At 29.3% G+C, this 17940-nt stretch overlaps 3 protein-coding genes across 6 annotated transcripts in view; 2 read left to right on the top strand and 1 right to left on the bottom strand.

The window, feature by feature from the left end:
- Positions 1–4235, bottom strand: part of LOC101512176 (uncharacterized) — a 5318-nt gene extending 1083 nt beyond the window's left edge. Inside the window, exons 1-9 of one of the 2 annotated variants that reach the window (XM_004495169.4) lie at positions 4019–4235; positions 3742–3806; positions 2816–2978; positions 2434–2712; positions 1538–2331; positions 1082–1255; positions 877–993; positions 500–679; positions 133–179 (exon numbers count right to left, since the gene is read on the bottom strand). In XM_004495169.4, coding sequence (XP_004495226.1) covers positions 133–179; positions 500–679; positions 877–993; positions 1082–1255; positions 1538–2331; positions 2434–2712; positions 2816–2978; positions 3742–3789 — 1802 coding nt within the window. In that variant the 5' untranslated portion in view covers positions 3790–3806; positions 4019–4235. Of the gene's footprint in view, positions 1–132; positions 180–499; positions 680–876; positions 994–1081; positions 1256–1537; positions 2332–2433; positions 2713–2815; positions 2979–3741; positions 3807–3959; positions 3985–4018 lie in introns of those variants that run through there. The other variant, XM_012714310.3, reaches the window with a different exon arrangement.
- A 3533-nt stretch (positions 4236–7768) lies between these two features.
- On the top strand, positions 7769–10176 carry LOC101511862 (protein WHAT'S THIS FACTOR 1 homolog, chloroplastic). 3 transcript variants are annotated; one of them, XM_012714311.3, is made up of 3 exons: positions 7769–9155; positions 9498–9582; positions 9755–10176. In XM_012714311.3, the coding sequence occupies exon 1, from the start codon at positions 7890–7892 to the stop codon at positions 9069–9071; it is 1182 nt and encodes a 393-aa protein (XP_012569765.1). In that variant the 5' UTR covers positions 7769–7889; the 3' UTR covers positions 9072–9155; positions 9498–9582; positions 9755–10176. The 3 variants fall into 3 exon arrangements, with proteins under 3 accessions (XP_012569765.1, XP_012569766.1, XP_004495225.1); XM_012714312.3 differs by lacking the exon at positions 9498–9582; XM_004495168.4 differs by having other exon boundaries at positions 7769–9582.
- A 636-nt stretch (positions 10177–10812) lies between these two features.
- On the top strand, positions 10813–11208 carry LOC101511533 (uncharacterized). The gene has a single exon (XM_004495167.4). It carries the CDS (start codon positions 10813–10815, stop codon positions 11206–11208), a length of 396 nt encoding a protein of 131 aa, XP_004495224.2.
- The last annotated feature ends 6732 nt before the right edge of the window (positions 11209–17940 follow it).

The raw sequence follows: 17940 nt of genomic DNA, 5'->3' as shown, positions 1-17940 counted from the left end.
AATGAGAGATGTAACTTCATGACCATAATAAAACACTGAAAAGGCAGCAAGCATTCACATGACACTAATATGAAACCAAGAGAATCTTGCATAGAAAAATACAACTATACTATAAACAGAGAAATAACTTACTGCAACGTATCAACAATCTGCCCTCGGTCCATCAAGAACTCCCGTAACTGCAGAAACGAAAAAGGAAGCAAGAAAAATCATCAAACACTAGGAAAAAGCTTCTCTAGTGAGTTTGTGTCTAAATTGAGTACATAAGGTGCATCCAGCATTATTAATTAATCATAAGTTTTTTTTTAAAAAATGGTAAATATTAGTTGTTAGTTGGTAATGATGTCTTGTTAGTGGGGGGAGGGAGATGAACCCCATAAAGATTTGAGGACAGGTATCACCTTACTTGCACACTTTAAAAACAAACTCTTTTTCAGTGAGCATTACATGCATATCCAAAAAAATAAATTGGTTTGGAAGCAAAGGAAACACTACCGACCTTGGAATTCTCGTCTGCCGCCTGTTGTAATCTCTTTGATTCCTGTACTACCTTCTCCATCATTGCTTCTTGCTCAAGAAGAGCCAACTGTGCTGATTCCTCTTTTTCCTGCCTTTCATGCTCAGCTGTTTTCCTCAACATATCTGCTGCAGTTAATCTAGATTCAAGAACTAGGCGCATCTGCAAGCAAGAGTATATTAAATTTCACAAATTGTTATTAATTTTAAATCTCATGTACTCCATTTAGTTATAACAGTGAATGATTCTGATTAGTTTAAACTCAGTGAGCCAGGAAGATGCTCAAGGTATTCTGAAATGAAACAACATACACAGAAAAAGTATGACAATTATTCAAATAAACACATCAAGTTGAGCACCTCGTCAAGAATTGCAAGAGACTTATCCCTTTCCCCAGACAAGCTGCTCAAACGAGATTGAAGTTCCTTCAGTTCAGTTGCCAAAATTGCTTTTTCTCCATAAATTTCGCCTGCATGCTGCAAAGAAAAAGCTGAGGTTAAAACAGCATAATCAAATATTTTAGTTTCAACATCAATATTTTTTGTTATTGAATTCATTGCCAACCATGTCATTTGCTTCTTTGGCGTGCACCAACATGGCTTTATACTGTTCTACCCTATCCAGCATGTCAAACCCTCCCCTAGAAGCTGACATATTAGCCTGCTCTGCAGCTTTCTCCTGAAGTTCCACTTCTCTCATCAAGTTGATGAGAGATTCCATTGACGAAAACAAGGTTTTCTGCATCATTGTAGAATAATAAGCATAAAACGTCAGAAGTTTTAAGATCTTATCATATTTCAATGACCAAACTGTAATTACATCGTTTTATAGTAACAATAATATTTGGGCATTGCTATGCCATTTACTCTTCAGTTTAATAATCAATAAGATGACAAGTCATTATTCAATATAGCAAAAATGGTTTGAATGGCAATGTCACAACTTTTACCACATATCATTTATAAGGCTAGTAAAGCTTGTATTCACAACAGCGAAATATAGTTAGAGGGCAAACGATACCTTGTTAGTTTTTGCTTCATCAATGGTTTCCTCAAGCATATCAACACTGCATGCTCGATTATATTGGCTAAATGCCTTATTCCCATCAATCTCATCTTCAACATCACTAGTTTCAACAACAACGATAGAAGGACTGGCATTAAACTCTATTTGAAGACAACCTTTAGCATTTGGTGTAGGCCCTTGAACTTGAGATGTCGTTTCAATTTCATATCCTTCTAACTCAATCAAGGCGGACTCACATTTTTCCAATATGTGACTTGTATCACAGATAGTAGCATCATAATCATAAGTTGTAGGAAAAAAATCAACCCACTCTTCATTTAGATGGTTTGCATTTCTATCGCCATTGTTACTGGTAGAAGCAGCCTCCTCTGTAAGATAATTCTTTTCAGTCTCCATCACTTGACATATACCAAAAGATGCCAAATTTTCACCATCGACATCCATGTCAAGTCGGCCCTGATCAAAACTTGCATTAGCTTGGTGCCCAAAACCATTTGATGTCTCCTGAGCAATTTCATTTGGGATCCCTATTGTTAAGTTACCTTCACCATTTTGTAAGATATTTGGCTCGTCACTTATCCCGATAAATTTATTGGTTTCATCATTTATACCACTGCAATTTGAAAGTGTAGACTCGTTAAGAGCCATATTAAGATCCAGTCCACAAGAATCAGAAGGTTTGATGATCTGTACAGGTATAGAACATGATGATGATGAAGAAGACCCCACATCAGTATTCTCAACAAGTTGGTTTTGCGTCAACCTTTTCCCTTCCTCCTCATTGTCATCTGAAGGTTCAACATGTCAATAGAAATAAATTAGTAAACCATTTCAAAACAAGCAAGGTATAGAGCGATATAGAAATGCATGTCCAGAGTAAGTGAACAAACCTTTAAGGTTTATTATGACTACAGGGCTCAAATCCTGTGGAGAAGTTACTGGAACATTCAGATCTGGTCCAGAAGTAGAATTGGCAGTTTTGATTAATTCTTCAGGTACAGGGCTCAAATCCCGTGGATAAGTTACTGGAACATTCAGATCTGGTCCAGAAGAAGAATTGGCAGTTTTGATGAATTCTTCAGGTACATAACGTGAAGAATAAGAGCCATGTTCTGTCTCTCTAACATGCTGGCGGTGCGCCAACCTATCCCCTTCCTCATCACTATCATCTACAGGTTCAACAAGTAACCAGAAATATATTAGTAAACCAAGTCAATGCAACCTAGATAGGGAGTGGGATGGAAATGCATAATACATAATAAGTAGACAGACCTTCCAAGTTTACTACGATTCTAGGGCTCATATCCTGTGGAGGAGTTACAGAAAGTAACTTTTTAGAAATTGATGGGATGATTTCAGTGAGAACAATTTCAGCCGCCACATCAGCATCCTTTGGATGTTCAATAGCCACAGCCCTCAATAACCTGCTATCAACCTGTTCAAGGAAAAATAAAAAATACAGACTTCAGCTAGGAGGAAGGCTTGATAACATCCCATCTACATTCCCAGAGTAATATATTCTTAATGGTTTAAATATTAGCATCGAATCACTATTCACACCTCGACTACAAACATGGATTTACTACAGTCAGAAAAATAATGCAATCACTAGAGTAAGACAAAACAGAATTGTTGGATATTTCACATTCTGATCTCAAAAAATGAAATTGTGAAGGAAAAAAAAAACTCTGAATGTGAGTCACTTGATCTTCATCTATAAACTCTGATATATTAAGTAAAGCTACCACACCATCTTTTTACGGCAGCAAAATAAATTACAATTAGGGATTCCTTGAAAATCAGACAAAATTTATTCTTTAGTCCTCAAAGTGTCTCATGAAAAAACTAATAATCAGTGGTTAATCCAACCACCCCACAAAAATAAGTAATAGTTAGAATCTTATAATAGAATTTATAAGAGTACAGAAAGGGAATTAGGGATGAAAGTAGCAAGAAACATGTTCATTAAAAAAAAAAACACAACGTCATTATGCACTTAATGCTCAAATAGAAAGTTCAATTTAATTTGATAATTTTATATACCGGAACACCGATTCAACTTCAAAATTCAGAACTAGAATACAAATAACACTGGATCACAGAGCATAAAAAGTTATAATTAAAATTAATCAAAAATGATTATTCTGCAATCATTTAAGAAAAAAAAAATGCGAAACTAAATAGCTATACGCCTTTACCTGTGGAAATATATCTTGCAAAGATCTATAGACTGAATTGAAACCCATGATCAGAAATCACCAATCTGCAAAAAATAAAATAAAAAGCGATTAAAACCTAATGAAAATATTGGTTAGCAACTTATGAAAAGAATTGATGAATGTAAAAGAGAAGCCTAAGGTCGATGATTTAAATGATTAAATACGCATAAAAATTAATGAAAAACCCTGTTACTTACGAATTACGATATGCGAAAAGAGTATGAAGAAAATATGCAGAAATGAATAGGGGTAGTACCTTATTAATTTGAGTATACGGAAATAGAAAGGGTGTGAATTCGGAACCAAAAATAGAAAATCCAAAGAGAAACAAAAATATTATTAGTTATAGTGAGGAATGGGAATAAGTAGAGTGGGGTTGATCTAGTCTAGTCTAGTGTAGTGTGTGAAACTATAATTGGGGCACACGAAATTAGTATTACGCTGTTTCCCAATGCTATGGAAATTAATTGATTAAACATGGAGAGAGAAACTGAGGAAGCGACCTAGCTAAGTAATTGGGTAATACTGCCAATATCTATAAAAACTGAGGGTGTTTTAGGAAATATAAACTGCATGGCCATAAAATCAAGTAATGATTTGGACTTTGAATTTGTTGCCGTCGGAAAAAAGTGGTGTGGTGAATATGATAATCTTTAAAAAAATAAATGATGGATAAGAGATAAATTAGAACAGAACTTACATTAAATAATTATTTGACAAAAAAGATAGACAAATACAAAACTCTTACAATTTATGGTAAAGCGAAACACATTAATTTAACAAGTCAATGTCTGAATAAGAATTATATGTCCATCATTTGAATTCATAGAAGGAATATATTTCACCAGAGAATAATAAAGATGGGTAGGCAACACACTCTCTTGAATAAATTATAATGTCGTTGGTAATTAAAATTGCAAATCATTTTTTTAAACCTGTGATTTCAAATGATGTCTAAAATATGTGAGATGGTTTGAAGTTCAATATTAATAATAGAAGTAAACTGACAACTACCACCAAAATTTGTAATCCATCCTTCAAATGAATTTCTAATGAGCTCGCATCAAACCCGAAACGCCTTTAAGTTACCAATAGAGTTATCATTAACATTGACTTTAACCATATTCAGGATGTCAAGAAATAAGTATAGAGATCGAAACTTTATTGGAACCACTAAACACTTCTACGATGGAGTGAAAAAAATGAGAAAAGGATAATCTATAATCGTCAAGTGGAATCATTTTGAAACAAGTGATAGGATTGTCCTCATAAAAATGGGTGTGAGATGGACAATTGCGGAGTGGATATCGACAATCCAACTTCGTCTCTACCTCAAATTTTTATTTTAAAGAACACTCGCACTCACATCTAATTAAAATGTATTTTTCCATCTAAATCGAGACGTGTGCGAATTTTGTTGTTATCTCTAATTACAAGAAGCATATAATAATATATGGTGGGTAATACAAATATGATTAGTAGATAACTTTCCATGTATAATAAATTAAAAATTCACATAAAATGACGTATATCTTATAGAGCAAGTTTACTATAGACAGAGGATAAATTAATAAATTTAATTTATATTTTTTTTTATTAAGTTATTGGTTGAACTAACCGGTAAATAAAAAAAATGATATAAATATATTTTTTAATTAATATTTAAAATTTATCAATTAAAATAACTCTATTATTGTAAAAAATAAATATCAATTAAGATAATAAGAGAAATATTGATACGCTATAATCTAAAAGTTATAATTTCAAATAATACTTAAAGTAGCATGTGGACAAATACTATGTCAATTTTTTTATTAAACAACTATATTTTAATTATAAAAATTATCTACTATAAGTTTGTTATTTAGTCTTGCTTGCCAAACAAATCTTTTTTGTTGTTGTTGTCAGAAATAGATTTTTTACTGTTAAATAAAATAAAAATCACATGAATGTCAATCTGTTGTTATTAAATATAAAATATTACACCAATTTTAATTATAAATAAATAAATAATTTTACGCTTGTCGAGAAATTTAATTAAATACGATTAATCTTTTTGATCTTATAAACAAATATAATATGAAAAGTATAATTCATTAGGGCTAGTTCCCCGAGAATGAAATAGTTAATAAAATTTAAAAATTACATTTATTGAAGAGCATTTAAATATAAAAACCGTTAAATACATTGAAAGTAGTCTATGTTTAGTTTATACATGTCTATCTTTAAAAAACTTTTTTAAGTTTCTATGAAATTGCTTTTGTTTTTAGTCTGTATAAATATATTAATGTTTAATTTGTTTTTTGTTTTAGTCTTTTTTTTTAGTTATATAAACTTTATTATTTAAATTATTCATGCAATTTTATTTTAGTCGTTATTTTGAGAGACTTACATCAAATAATTTAATATTTAGTATCAAAACAACACATTTCTTTTTATTTTTTTACATAACAAATTTACTTTCAATTCATAGTAGTTTGAAATATCTTTTTCTATTATTTTTCCCCCAGTTATTTTTAGCCTCAAATTTACTATAATATTTTATTCTCTTATTTTATTATCTTTTCTATAGACAAATGATAGATGTGTTTAAGGGTAAATTAATTAAAATACGTCTTTCACAAGCTACAGGAAAAGTGTATATTTTTATTACCAATATGTGTTTTGAATACTAGTATATTTTACATAAAAGTGTGAAAAATTCTATAATTAATTATTATTTTTTAAATATTAGTATTGCCAATAATTATTACTATGATGTTGAAAAAATTGATTGAATCCTCAACTTCCTATCACTCTATTTCAATATACTTTATTCCATCATCTAACCAATCTTATATCTATGTAATAAATTAATTATGGTTTATTGTACAAACTAATCCAAAGTATATGCTATTAGTGATGCATGAGAAATTTTATATTGTCATACATAATAATAAAACAAATAAAATTTATTCAATATAATCATTATAGTACCTAATTTGCTTATATATTTAAACATGACTACATGTGTAGAGTGTAAAACCATACATGATCACAAATTTTAAGGGGTGTTAATATTTTTTAGTATAAAAAAAATTATATCATAAAAAAACATAAAATATGAAAATTATATGATAAAAAAGTCAAAATTTAACAGATTTAATGTTTTTTATTTTAAAATCTAAATACAAAATTCTAAATTAAAAAAAAATACAAAATTAAAAATCACGGATAACTTTACGGTTTTACCCATGACAGAGTACCACACTAGTAAACTACAAACTAGTACATGTTTTTGTTTTATTTGACAGACAAACTAGTAGATGGTTGAATTAATGGAAAAGAGGTAGAATTAAACCTACATGGTTCTCAAGTCTGTGTATACAAGATTGGTCTGATGGTAACTGGCAATGGCATGAACATAAAGGGGTCTAGTACAAGAAAGAACATGGAATGACACTGTATTCTATGGATGGAAACAAACCCAAAGTGCAGTGCCAATCAATAAAGGAAGTTTCTGGATTCAGGACGAAACAGCGCCTCTGTTGTCACCATTTGTTTTGTCCTAGCTGTATCGTTTCATTTCAGCTTATGCTAATTTGGACTCAACAATAAACCTTTGAAAAATTTCCCTTTACCCCATGATTATATTCCTATCAACATCTTAATACAAATTCCATTTTATCTTCCAAAAAAAAACAACAAATCACCATTTAAAAAATTTATTTTCAAAACACAAAAACATTTTAAAAAGTTAAACTTTACATATTTTAGATAATATTTGTGTTTCAAAAATTTAATTTCAAATTTTTCATAACATAATCAATTTTTCCAAAATATTAATAAATTTTTTTTAAAAAAATTTCAGTGTAAAATATGTTATGAAAAAAGTTTTTTAGCATATAAAATAATATTTCAAAACAAAATCATTTAAAAAAATTTATACAAAATATGTTCAAAAAAAAGTTAAAATTTAAGTTTTAGAAGCACAAAAATATTAAACCCCACATTTTTTGTAAAATGTGAGGTAGGATAATAATGGTGGTTTCAGGTAAAATTTTCTAAACCCTATACAATGACTTGGTAAAAACCCCATTTGAGATTTTTGCGAAGTTCTCCATTGTTTAGTTCCTCTACTCTACTCTATGGTGAACATGTTGACCAACAAGAACAAAATCCACGTTTTCTGCTACAACATTCTCAACCTTAACATTCACACAAGATCTATATCAAGTCTGAAAGTAGTGTGGCGCAAAGACCCATTACTAGATCAAGCCATAGAAAACGACAAACGCTACAAACAATGTTTCCGCGTCGTGAAAGAAGTTCTCAACGAACCAGGTCAAGTCATCCCTCTACGCTACCTCGAAAAACGCCGCCAAAGAATGCGACTTAAGGTTAAAATCGAAACCTTTCTCAATCAAAACCCTTTCTTATTCGATCTCTATTACGATCGCATTAAACCCAAAACCGAACCCGTTAAGTTTCTACGTGTTAGCGATCATCTTTTGAAGTTTCTTGATGAAGAGAAACGGAATTTTAAGGAGAATGAACCGTTTATTGTTTCAAAGTTGTGTAAATTGTTGATGATATCCAAGGATAAAGTTGTTAGTGCTGATAAATTGCTTCATGTAAAAAGGGAATTTGGTTTCCCTAACGATTTTTTGGTTGATTTGGTTCCTAGGTATCCTGAATATTTTAGGTTAACTGGTTTACCTGGTGAGGGAGCATCGTTTCTTGAATTGGTTAATTGGAACCCTGAATTTGCTAAATCTGTTATTCAGAAAAGGGCTGAAGAAGAAGCTAAGGTTACTGGGATTAGGGTTAGGCCTAATTTCAATGTGAAGCTTCCACCTGGGTTTGTGTTGAAGAAGGAGATGAGGGAGTGGATTAGGGATTGGATCGAGCTTGATTATATTTCGCCCTATGAGGATGTTTCTCATTTGGAGCAAAGTTCTAGAGAGATGGAGAAGAGGTCTGTTGGGGTTTTCCATGAGTTGCTTTCTCTTTCGTTGTATAAGAGGATTCCGGTGCCGATTCTTGGGAAATTTTGTAATGAATATAGGTTTTCGAATGCCTTTTCGAGCGCTTTTACGAGGCATTCGGGTATATTTTATTTGTCGTTGAAAGGTGGGATTGAAACTGCAATGTTGAGAGAAGCGTATGAAGGGGATAAGTTGATTGATGTGGATCCACTGCTAAAGATAAAAGATAGATTTGCTGAGTTGTTGGAGGAGGGTTGGCGGCGAAGAGCGGAGGAGCTGAGGTTGAAACAAGAGAAAATTAAGCAAGATATGGAACTTGTGGCCATAAGAGCTGGAGAATGATAATATAAAATCGAAATTTGGATATATGAAGAGCTTTCCATTTGGAAATTTCTTTCTCTGGAGAAAAAAGCTTTAGCAATGCTGGCAAGTACATTTCTCCTTACTTTTTATGATTGTTAAACTTTAGATACTTGAATTATTTTAGGAAAAATTGAATCAATGGTTGCCTGTTAGTACCCTGTTACTGAAAAATGCTTCAGTAAAATGTTGTTGGCTTAGATATATTGTATTTAGAGATCAAAGTTTTTTGTCCATATTTATGTTGTTGAGACCAATTTCATGTGTGTACTCTTGGGTAGAGGAGGATTGTTGTTTAAGTGATACTTCCTTTGACTTGCCTGGGTATTATTGGTCAACCTAATTTTGAATTCATAGAATTCCAAGTATTGCATACATTCCTTGAAATATTATAATTTCAATTTTAAGAGAACTACAAGAAATTGTTGGAAGCTGAGTGCTAATTTGAGTAATGGAAAGCCTCATCACCTCCATGGAAAAGCCTAATTTGAATGTAAGTGATTTCATTTTACATTGATTTGTTTTTTAAAATTATTTTTATAAATTGATGCTGTCCTTGTTTTTAGAAAATAAGTGCATGAAAAAATGACAGAAATTAGGCTAAAAAAGAAGAGGTTGTGTACTTCAATTTTGTTTGTCTAACTCATTTTGTTTTTGGAGTTTAGGAATTTAAAGACAAGGTGATCCAAATAATCTTTTTGGTGTCAGACAAATCCTGCATTGACGTTCAAATACGAAAATGCCGAGTTTCTGTTTGAGACATCTAATGTTGGATTTCCTCTGATAATTCGTAGTGAAAGAAGTACGCATCTGCAAATAATGGAAGAAATGAGCAAGTTCTGCATTCAAATTATCTTTTAGAACAACATTAAGCAATTGCGTTTAAAAATGCCGGAAACAGGCTGAGCAAAGGTCTAAAATAGCTTAAATTTCTCATGCCACCATGAATGTTAATTTAAGAAAATTGTTGTACCTATCTGAAATATTTCTGCCCTTTGAAGTTCAATTTTTTGTGATAATGAGCTGGTATGTAGTATTATCAATTTTGCTTTACAATAGAATAAAGTTAGAAATATTTTTGCTTGTCTTCCAGTTAGTCTTTGTTGAAGGCATTGCAATGCTGAAGTACTCTGCACTTAGACAGACAGCGTGAAATTTATGTAGAAACAACTTGAGATTTTGTGTCATCAAAACTTTGTGTCTGTGGTTACTTTGTTTTTGAAGGCTCTCACTCTATATAGTCTAATCTATGGGACATTTTGTTTGAAAAATCCTTTAGTATATTTCCACCCATGTAAAATCTACAAGATATTAATTTGCACTAATCTGATACAAACTTCGCCACACTTCTCAACATTGTTAAAAGAGTTGTTCAGGAACAATGTTGGTGGCTTGAACCCCCATTTAGAATATAGTTTGTTCTTTACCTACAAAGTAATCACACAAAATGGATGAGAAATGCAAGCAAGCAGGGCCTAACCTCATTCTCTTGGTAGTTACATTTTATATATTAGTCATTCACCTCATAAACAACCTACTGGAAACAAGCTAATGAATTTTGCAAGTATTTAAGCAATTCTACTTCTAAGGAGCCAATATGAACATCAAAGCTCTTTCAAGTTCAGATGTATTAGCATCAGAGGGAGAAATACACAATATGAAGAGAATCAATCTTTTAAATTTAGTAACCCTGGTTCTGACATTTTTGGCGTTTGTGTCGAAAATGGAAAGCCAGAGAAGGCCGCAAGATATTCATTTTCCACAACGTTCTCTTCATCCGCTTTGTGCACCCCAATTCGCACTAGTAAGCAATGCTTGCGGAATGTTATCTTTCACTCCAGGATTACTGCCTTCTCCAATCCTACCTCCACCCTCTCCTTCATCCCCCGATGACGAGGGACACAAGAGTGATCACCACCACCACCACAGACACCGGCATGGTCACCACAGCAGCACAGAAGAAGATAACTGTTGCCGGTGGGCGAAAGAAATGGACAGCCGATGCGTGTGTGAGATTTTAGTTAGGTTGCCACCCTTCCTCACAAGACCTTTGCATCAGTACTCAGTTGTCATTGGAGAATCTTGTGTAATCACTTACTCGTGTGGGGGACCAATATAATGGGGCAAACATTACAAATTGTGATGCCAACAAAAGTTGAAAAGAATCTGATGTTGTGTGTTTGGTACTATGGGTTGAAGTTGTTTGTGGTTGTCGTTTCTGATTCCTAGCCTTGTTATTTAGCTGTTTGTTGAATTGTTTGACTTTCCAATTGTTGTTCGGTCAGAGGTTAGAAACAAAGTAAGCTAGCTGTTGCATTCACATGAACAAAAAACTAGTATATAGTTTAGGCTTTGTAGCATGGTGGAAGTATTTATATATTAACATGTTGAATTCATATTTAATATGAAGTATGGACAGAACAAGAACTACTACGTCATTTTATGCTTTTCTAATAATATTAATTAAAGTCTAAATATCACAAACTATGCTATAAGGCTATTGGCCAATAGGCAAATATTACTGCTGAACTAAACAAAACAAAAAAACTAAGTTGTAAATAGCTCAGTTGAGTTAAGAGAACACAAGGTTTAGAGTTCAAATCATGAAAATTAATATAACTATACTAGTTTATTAATATTTGTCGAATACACTATTGTATTTATCACTGACTTTGTAGGATACTCTCAAATAAGTTCATGAAATTATGAATATTTCAAAATCAGCCTTAACTTTAACAAACATTAATTATTTCAAGTTGGTCCACATATTTAGCTATTTACTATCAATTTAATTTTTATATTTTACAATTTGCTATCAATTTGGTCTCTAACATTACTATCAAATTTACAATTTAGTCTCTACAATTAACCGCTTACGATAATAACTAATAATAAAATTTTAATGGTGTACTCAATATTTGTGTATGAAAAAAAATAAGACAACCAAATTATATTAATTGGTTATTTATCATCGTCTCTTTATGTCCTACTTCTTCTGCTTGGTACATCGTATTTTTCTGATAACCTTGGTACATCATCACTACTAGTAGTCTAGTATTATACATATTACGAAAAGCTCCTTCTATGCTAGTAAACAGATAATATTTTTCACTTTACTTTTTTTTAGGTAGGTTGGGGCATTTACATCACATTTTTCTTCCTGTGAATAAGTCAGCATAAAGTTGTTGTTAATATCTCAAACCAATAACAACACAAATAATATGACCCTTCGGAATATTGAAAGGGAAAAGGAAAGAATAAGAAAAAAGTGTCCATCTATCTTTTCCTATGCATGGCACACTACATAGTGCGCTTCAAACTAAAGGTAGTATTGAGAAATCCAATTCCACGTTGATAAAAAATTATGAAATGGAGTCTATAATATTTTATAAAGATAGACACATTTTACTTTATTTCATTTTACAAGTAAGTTTAATAAAAAAGAGTTAAATTTAATATAAAAATTAACATCCAGACATTCTTGTGTGTCCGCTTTTTTTATTACGTTGGGAGAATGTAAGTAAATTAGAGATAGCAGCAAAGGAAAATTGTTTTTTGATAGAAGAAAGTTAATATATGAATCTTTTGTATATGCTAAGGGGTAAAGTGGGACAAAAATAGGCTACTCCAAAATATTTTTATTCCTTTTATTATTAATATAAGATATAACATGACATCAGAGTATGTCAGATTAGTCCACCCATCAAGTTCATTAGTTTTGGGTGTGATATTAGAGAAAATTTAAGCCACATTTTTAAGAGATAGAGTTTTATGAGTTATGTTTAATATAAAATTTGATATAATATTGTAATCTATTGAATCAGACTACTCACCATTTGTATACTCGTATCAAATTTAATAATGATAAACGTCTTCACATAAATCAGTTTTGCGAGAGCAAAAAAGGTGAATATAAAAACGTTAGTTATAGTTATTATATATTGGATACTACAAGTTCTTACAAAATTAGGTTGTTGCATACTTAGATAAGACAACGTGAATGATGGTGATTACAATGTTCATAGGTAGGCTCTTGCGGCCTAAATTTGGTGTTCGCTTTGATCCGTTACGAATGAAAATTAACTAATCTTTTGTAAAGGGGTATTGTTCCAATTCGTTGTATTATATATAAGTGTAAAATAATGTAAGAGAATTTTAATATCATAAAAATCTCACGATAAGTACATTAAGTCTGCTCTAATTTTTTTTTAAAGAGATAAATTTCATCTTTTTTCTTCTTCCTCTTTCACCCAAAATGGATAATTATGGACAATTTTTGACTCAGAATCACTCGAGTGTATCTTTTTCCCTTTTTTTTTTTAATCTAAATAAGTAATTTATAAATAACTCAGATTTTTCTTTCGTGTTTCGTTTTATAATTTTGTCGTCTCATATTGACGTTTGTTTGATTTTCCGTCTTAGTGTGGTGTTCATTTGATTTTTTGTTTTGTTGTGGTGTCCATTTGATTCAGATTGATATATCAACTTCAGTCAATTACTCATTCAATCCATGACTAGATCGTCAACGTTGCAAATCGACATACATGAATATATCTACCACTTTGATTTTTGCCACATTATAGGCATTGTGTCATTTTATGTTATTAACTTGGATGTTTTAAGTATGTTTCCATATCCATCATTTTTTTATTTTTAGCCATATTAAATTTGTGTTTGTATCATATGTATTATAAATATCATTTTTTTTTAAAATCTAGATAATGATATACAATAATTCAAAATTCTTAATTTTTTTAAGGCTTAATTGCAGTTTTGGTCCCCCTATTTTAGTTGATTCGCGAAAGTAGTCTCCCTATTTCGTTTATCCCCAGTTTTAGTTCCTCAAACATAATTTTGGTCCAAAATTTGATGAAATTTCATTTTTTTTTTTTTGCATTTATTTAAGTAACATCATGCATCAAGATCTCATTTGCAACAATTGTACCTGGAATCTATGATTATAAATAGTGTAGTACGACTTTAAAAATGAAATTTCATCAAGTTTTAGACCAAAATTATGTCTGGGAGACCAAAAGTAGGGAGAAACAAAATGAGGGGACTACTTTCGCGATTTAGCTAAAATAAAGAAACTAAAACTACAATTAAACCCTTTTTAAAAAAAATGAGAGAAATCAAAATCCCGGTATTTTTTGTTCTTTTTTTACAAAAATTAAAGTTATAATTGTGGAAATAGTCTAGATCTACTCATATGAGTATATAGCTAGTCTATGTTAGATCTAGACAAGCCCTACTTTTTTTAAACAAAAAGATAGATATTTAAAAAAAAAATATTTTAGCTAAAAAGTTTATGGAATGACCCATTGAATTTTTTATAATCATATCATGTGAGTCTATTTTGTGTTGAGTCATCAATATGTTAATATTTTTGTAATTTAATTATATTAGTTTATATTAATTTTTTAATATATTTAAAAATATTATTATAGAATATAATTTAAATAAATGTCACAAAATTAGATTCCTTAAAATTTCACATTAAATTTTAAAATAAAATTTAATTTTATGTATTATTAGTTCATTAATTTATTTAAAATTAATTAAATTGTTTATTTAAATAAATTAATATAGAATACTAGTAGGTTTTTAAGTAAGTTAAAATATCATATGAAACTTTTAAAAAAGTTGAACTTACACGTAAAAATAAGTTTATTGTAAATGATATGTTAGACTTAAGCCCTAATGTTCTAGTGTCAACCATAAATGTGATGCTGATAAGTAGAGCACCACTTTTAGATTTAATTGCAGTTTATTTTTCTTATTTTAACATATTCACGAAATTGATCTATCTATTTTCAAAATTTAATAGTTTTGGTCTGTTTATATGATTTTTTAACTAAAAAATGATGACATATAATGTTTTAAACATCATGAAATTGGAATAAAATATCGTAAAAATTTATATTTCAACTTCGGAAATTATTCATATTTTAAATTTAATTAATTACATATGAATAATTAATGTATCTAAATAATTTTCTATCATAAAATTATATGTCTCATAATTAAAAATATATTAAATTATTATTTTTTTAATTTAGAAATTCAAAAAAGCAACTAAAACCGATAAATTTTATAAAAAAACATAATGTTTAGGATTGACTCTTCAAAATTAATCGTCCTTTTGATAAAGTTTATGTGATTTTCATTTATATAGGTTTTACTCTACCATGCTAATTACTGACAGAATGTTTAAGACTAACTCTTCATAATTAATCATTATTTTGATAAACAACATGTTGACAAAATATATTTTAGATTTCTTGGTATCAACTTTTTTAATTCCTAACACATTAAATATAACTATCGGACGATATAACATTTTGATAGTTTAATTTTCACATTAGTCTTTGTATTTTTCTTTCTTTTTTTTTTTAAATTAAAAGAAAACCATACTTTTTTTATTTTAATCGATAGATTAGTATTTCAGATTCAAATATAAATTTAATATTTCTAAAAACAAAAAGGATGAATATATAAATATATTCACAATATTCAAATTAACGGTATAAAACGATACAATGATTATAAATAATTTGACAAAATTAAATTGATCAGAATACCCTCCAGACATTGATGGCCTAGTCATTATTGAATCAATAATTGATCAAAGTTGATATGTTAATCTAAATCATACAAACATCGCATCAAGATGAAAAATCAAATAACTTGGAGTTATTTAGTTATGTGAGATAACGAAAACACGAAAGAAAAACTTAATTTATGTAGAAATTAACCACTTATTTAGATTAAAACAGGTGAAACATAAGTACATGATTCCATATGAAAAAATATTTAAAACCAATCATTTTCAGTGAATGAAGGAAAATAGAAATTTAGAGGAAATATGGAGTTATCTTAAAAAAATTAAGTCGACCAAAGAGAAAAGGTAATTCATTATTCTCAATTTTTATCATATACATATTTTAATAATTTAAATGAATGAATATTTTTTTTAATAGAAAAATAGAAATATTAATTAAGGGGGGTTTTATGAAAGATATCTAGTTCATGATATATTATATTCACCTTAAAGTATAAAATGATGTTCTAGAATAATCTGTAATTTGAATTTGGCATGTTCAATTTGTTTAATCAAATAACGAATCGGTTGAACATTTAGTTTAATTTCATTTGAACCACAATTTAATTAAACCAGATTATAAATTAGGTTAAACTTATTTGAAACTGATAGAATCACAATAAATGATTTTTTTCCAAATTTTATTGTTACCTTTTTTTATTAGTTGAACTAAATAATTTTTTAAGCAAATTTTTTTATAAAAAAAAAAAAAAAGAAAGAAAAACTGAGGTATCATAGATGTCTTGTTTAGTTTGATTCCTAATTCAGTTTTTAAAACGGTTAGTATTTATCAATAAATTAACTATTAATATTGCTGTTTTTTTTTTCTTTGTCAACAATATTGCTGTTAATATCATGTGTACATAGTAGAACTATACTGCTCCTTCTTTTTAATGCAATGTGGGACTGCTACTATTTTGACCAAAAAAGCGAATATGAATCCAACCTAATGTGTTTATGCAAAAGATAACAATTTGGACATTCTTGACCATCTCTCTTGTGAAAAATTAAAAGTTTAAAACTATATTTTGATCCTTTTCTTTTATTAAAAATAAACAGAAATTGTATCACAATCTGTACACATTACTTTTTAAATATAAAAAGTATAATTTGACAATGAAAATAAAAATCACGGCAAAGATAATGATATTATTAAGAATGATCTACCCGATTGTGTGTAAACATGGGGTGATGAAATTGAAGATTTTATGATTGATTAAAATCAGAATTTCCCCATCACACTTTAGACGATGGCACAAATTCTTAAATAAGATGTGTTTGCGAGTTCACATCAGTTAGGTCTAAAGTTTAAAAATATCACTCGCAACTAAATTTGAAAGTGTAATATAGAAAACGTTAGACATTTTACATAGATTTTTGTTTTTCCACCCCATGATTTTGTTAATTTCTATTAATAATATTAAATTTGCTTACAAAAATAAAATAAAATTCTCATAGTTTAAAATATGAAAAACTAAAGCTATGTTATTCTTTAAAATTCTTTGTATGTTTTTAAAAACAAAAATACAATAGTTTTGTTACTAGTAATATTGAAAATATACAAATTAGTCATTAAAATTGTAATGTCGATTAAATTAATTCATAAATTTTGTAAACTGACTTTGAAATTTTTAAAATATTAATTAAAATAATTTCTTATTAAACTTTTAGTGTTTGAAATGTAACTGAGTAAGTGACATGTCAACATTAATTCCACATCAATGTCATACTCTCTGAGATAAGTTTGTCAATAAAATTATCATCTTAAAAATAAATTTGTAAATAATTTCATTTGTACACAGACTAATTTTTTGATAAATAAATATATAAAAGATTTAAATTTTATAAAAAAATTAATTTATATTTTGATGATTGATATTAATATAAAAATCATTATATATTCAATTAACATATGGTCTATTGTGATTAAAATTTAAATATAAATTATTTTGATTAATATTTTATAATTTTAAAGATATTTATTAATTAATAAAATTTTACGATAATTTAATTTGATATTTGATAAATTTGTCTGTTTATTCACTGTTATGAAAAAAGAATGACAGGTAATGATAATTGTCACTTTTTGTGGGATGGAACCTGGTACTCTCTGGTAGGATCGCACACACGCTGCATATATATTGTACGGAAACAGTGACAATTACATCGATTTGACGGACATGGTGTGCAGCTGTACGGATTCCATATCATCGCTAACAAAAGCTTCTTTTTCTTTTTTATTATAAAATT

Source organism: Cicer arietinum, chromosome 4, assembly GCF_000331145.2.
Source record: "Cicer arietinum cultivar CDC Frontier isolate Library 1 chromosome 4, Cicar.CDCFrontier_v2.0, whole genome shotgun sequence".
NCBI lineage: Eukaryota > Viridiplantae > Streptophyta > Magnoliopsida > Fabales > Fabaceae > Cicer > Cicer arietinum.
Note: the sequence above shows the minus strand (reverse complement) of the source record. Positions and strands in the feature narration are given on the sequence as shown.

What these genes read in the sequence shown, in the direction of transcription:
- LOC101511862 (XM_012714312.3), top strand. Translation starts at nt 7,890, where the DNA reads ATGGTGAACATGTTGACCAACAAGAACAAAATCCACGTTTTCTGCTAC.
- LOC101511533 (XM_004495167.4), top strand. Translation starts at nt 10,813, where the DNA reads ATGGAAAGCCAGAGAAGGCCGCAAGATATTCATTTTCCACAACGTTCT.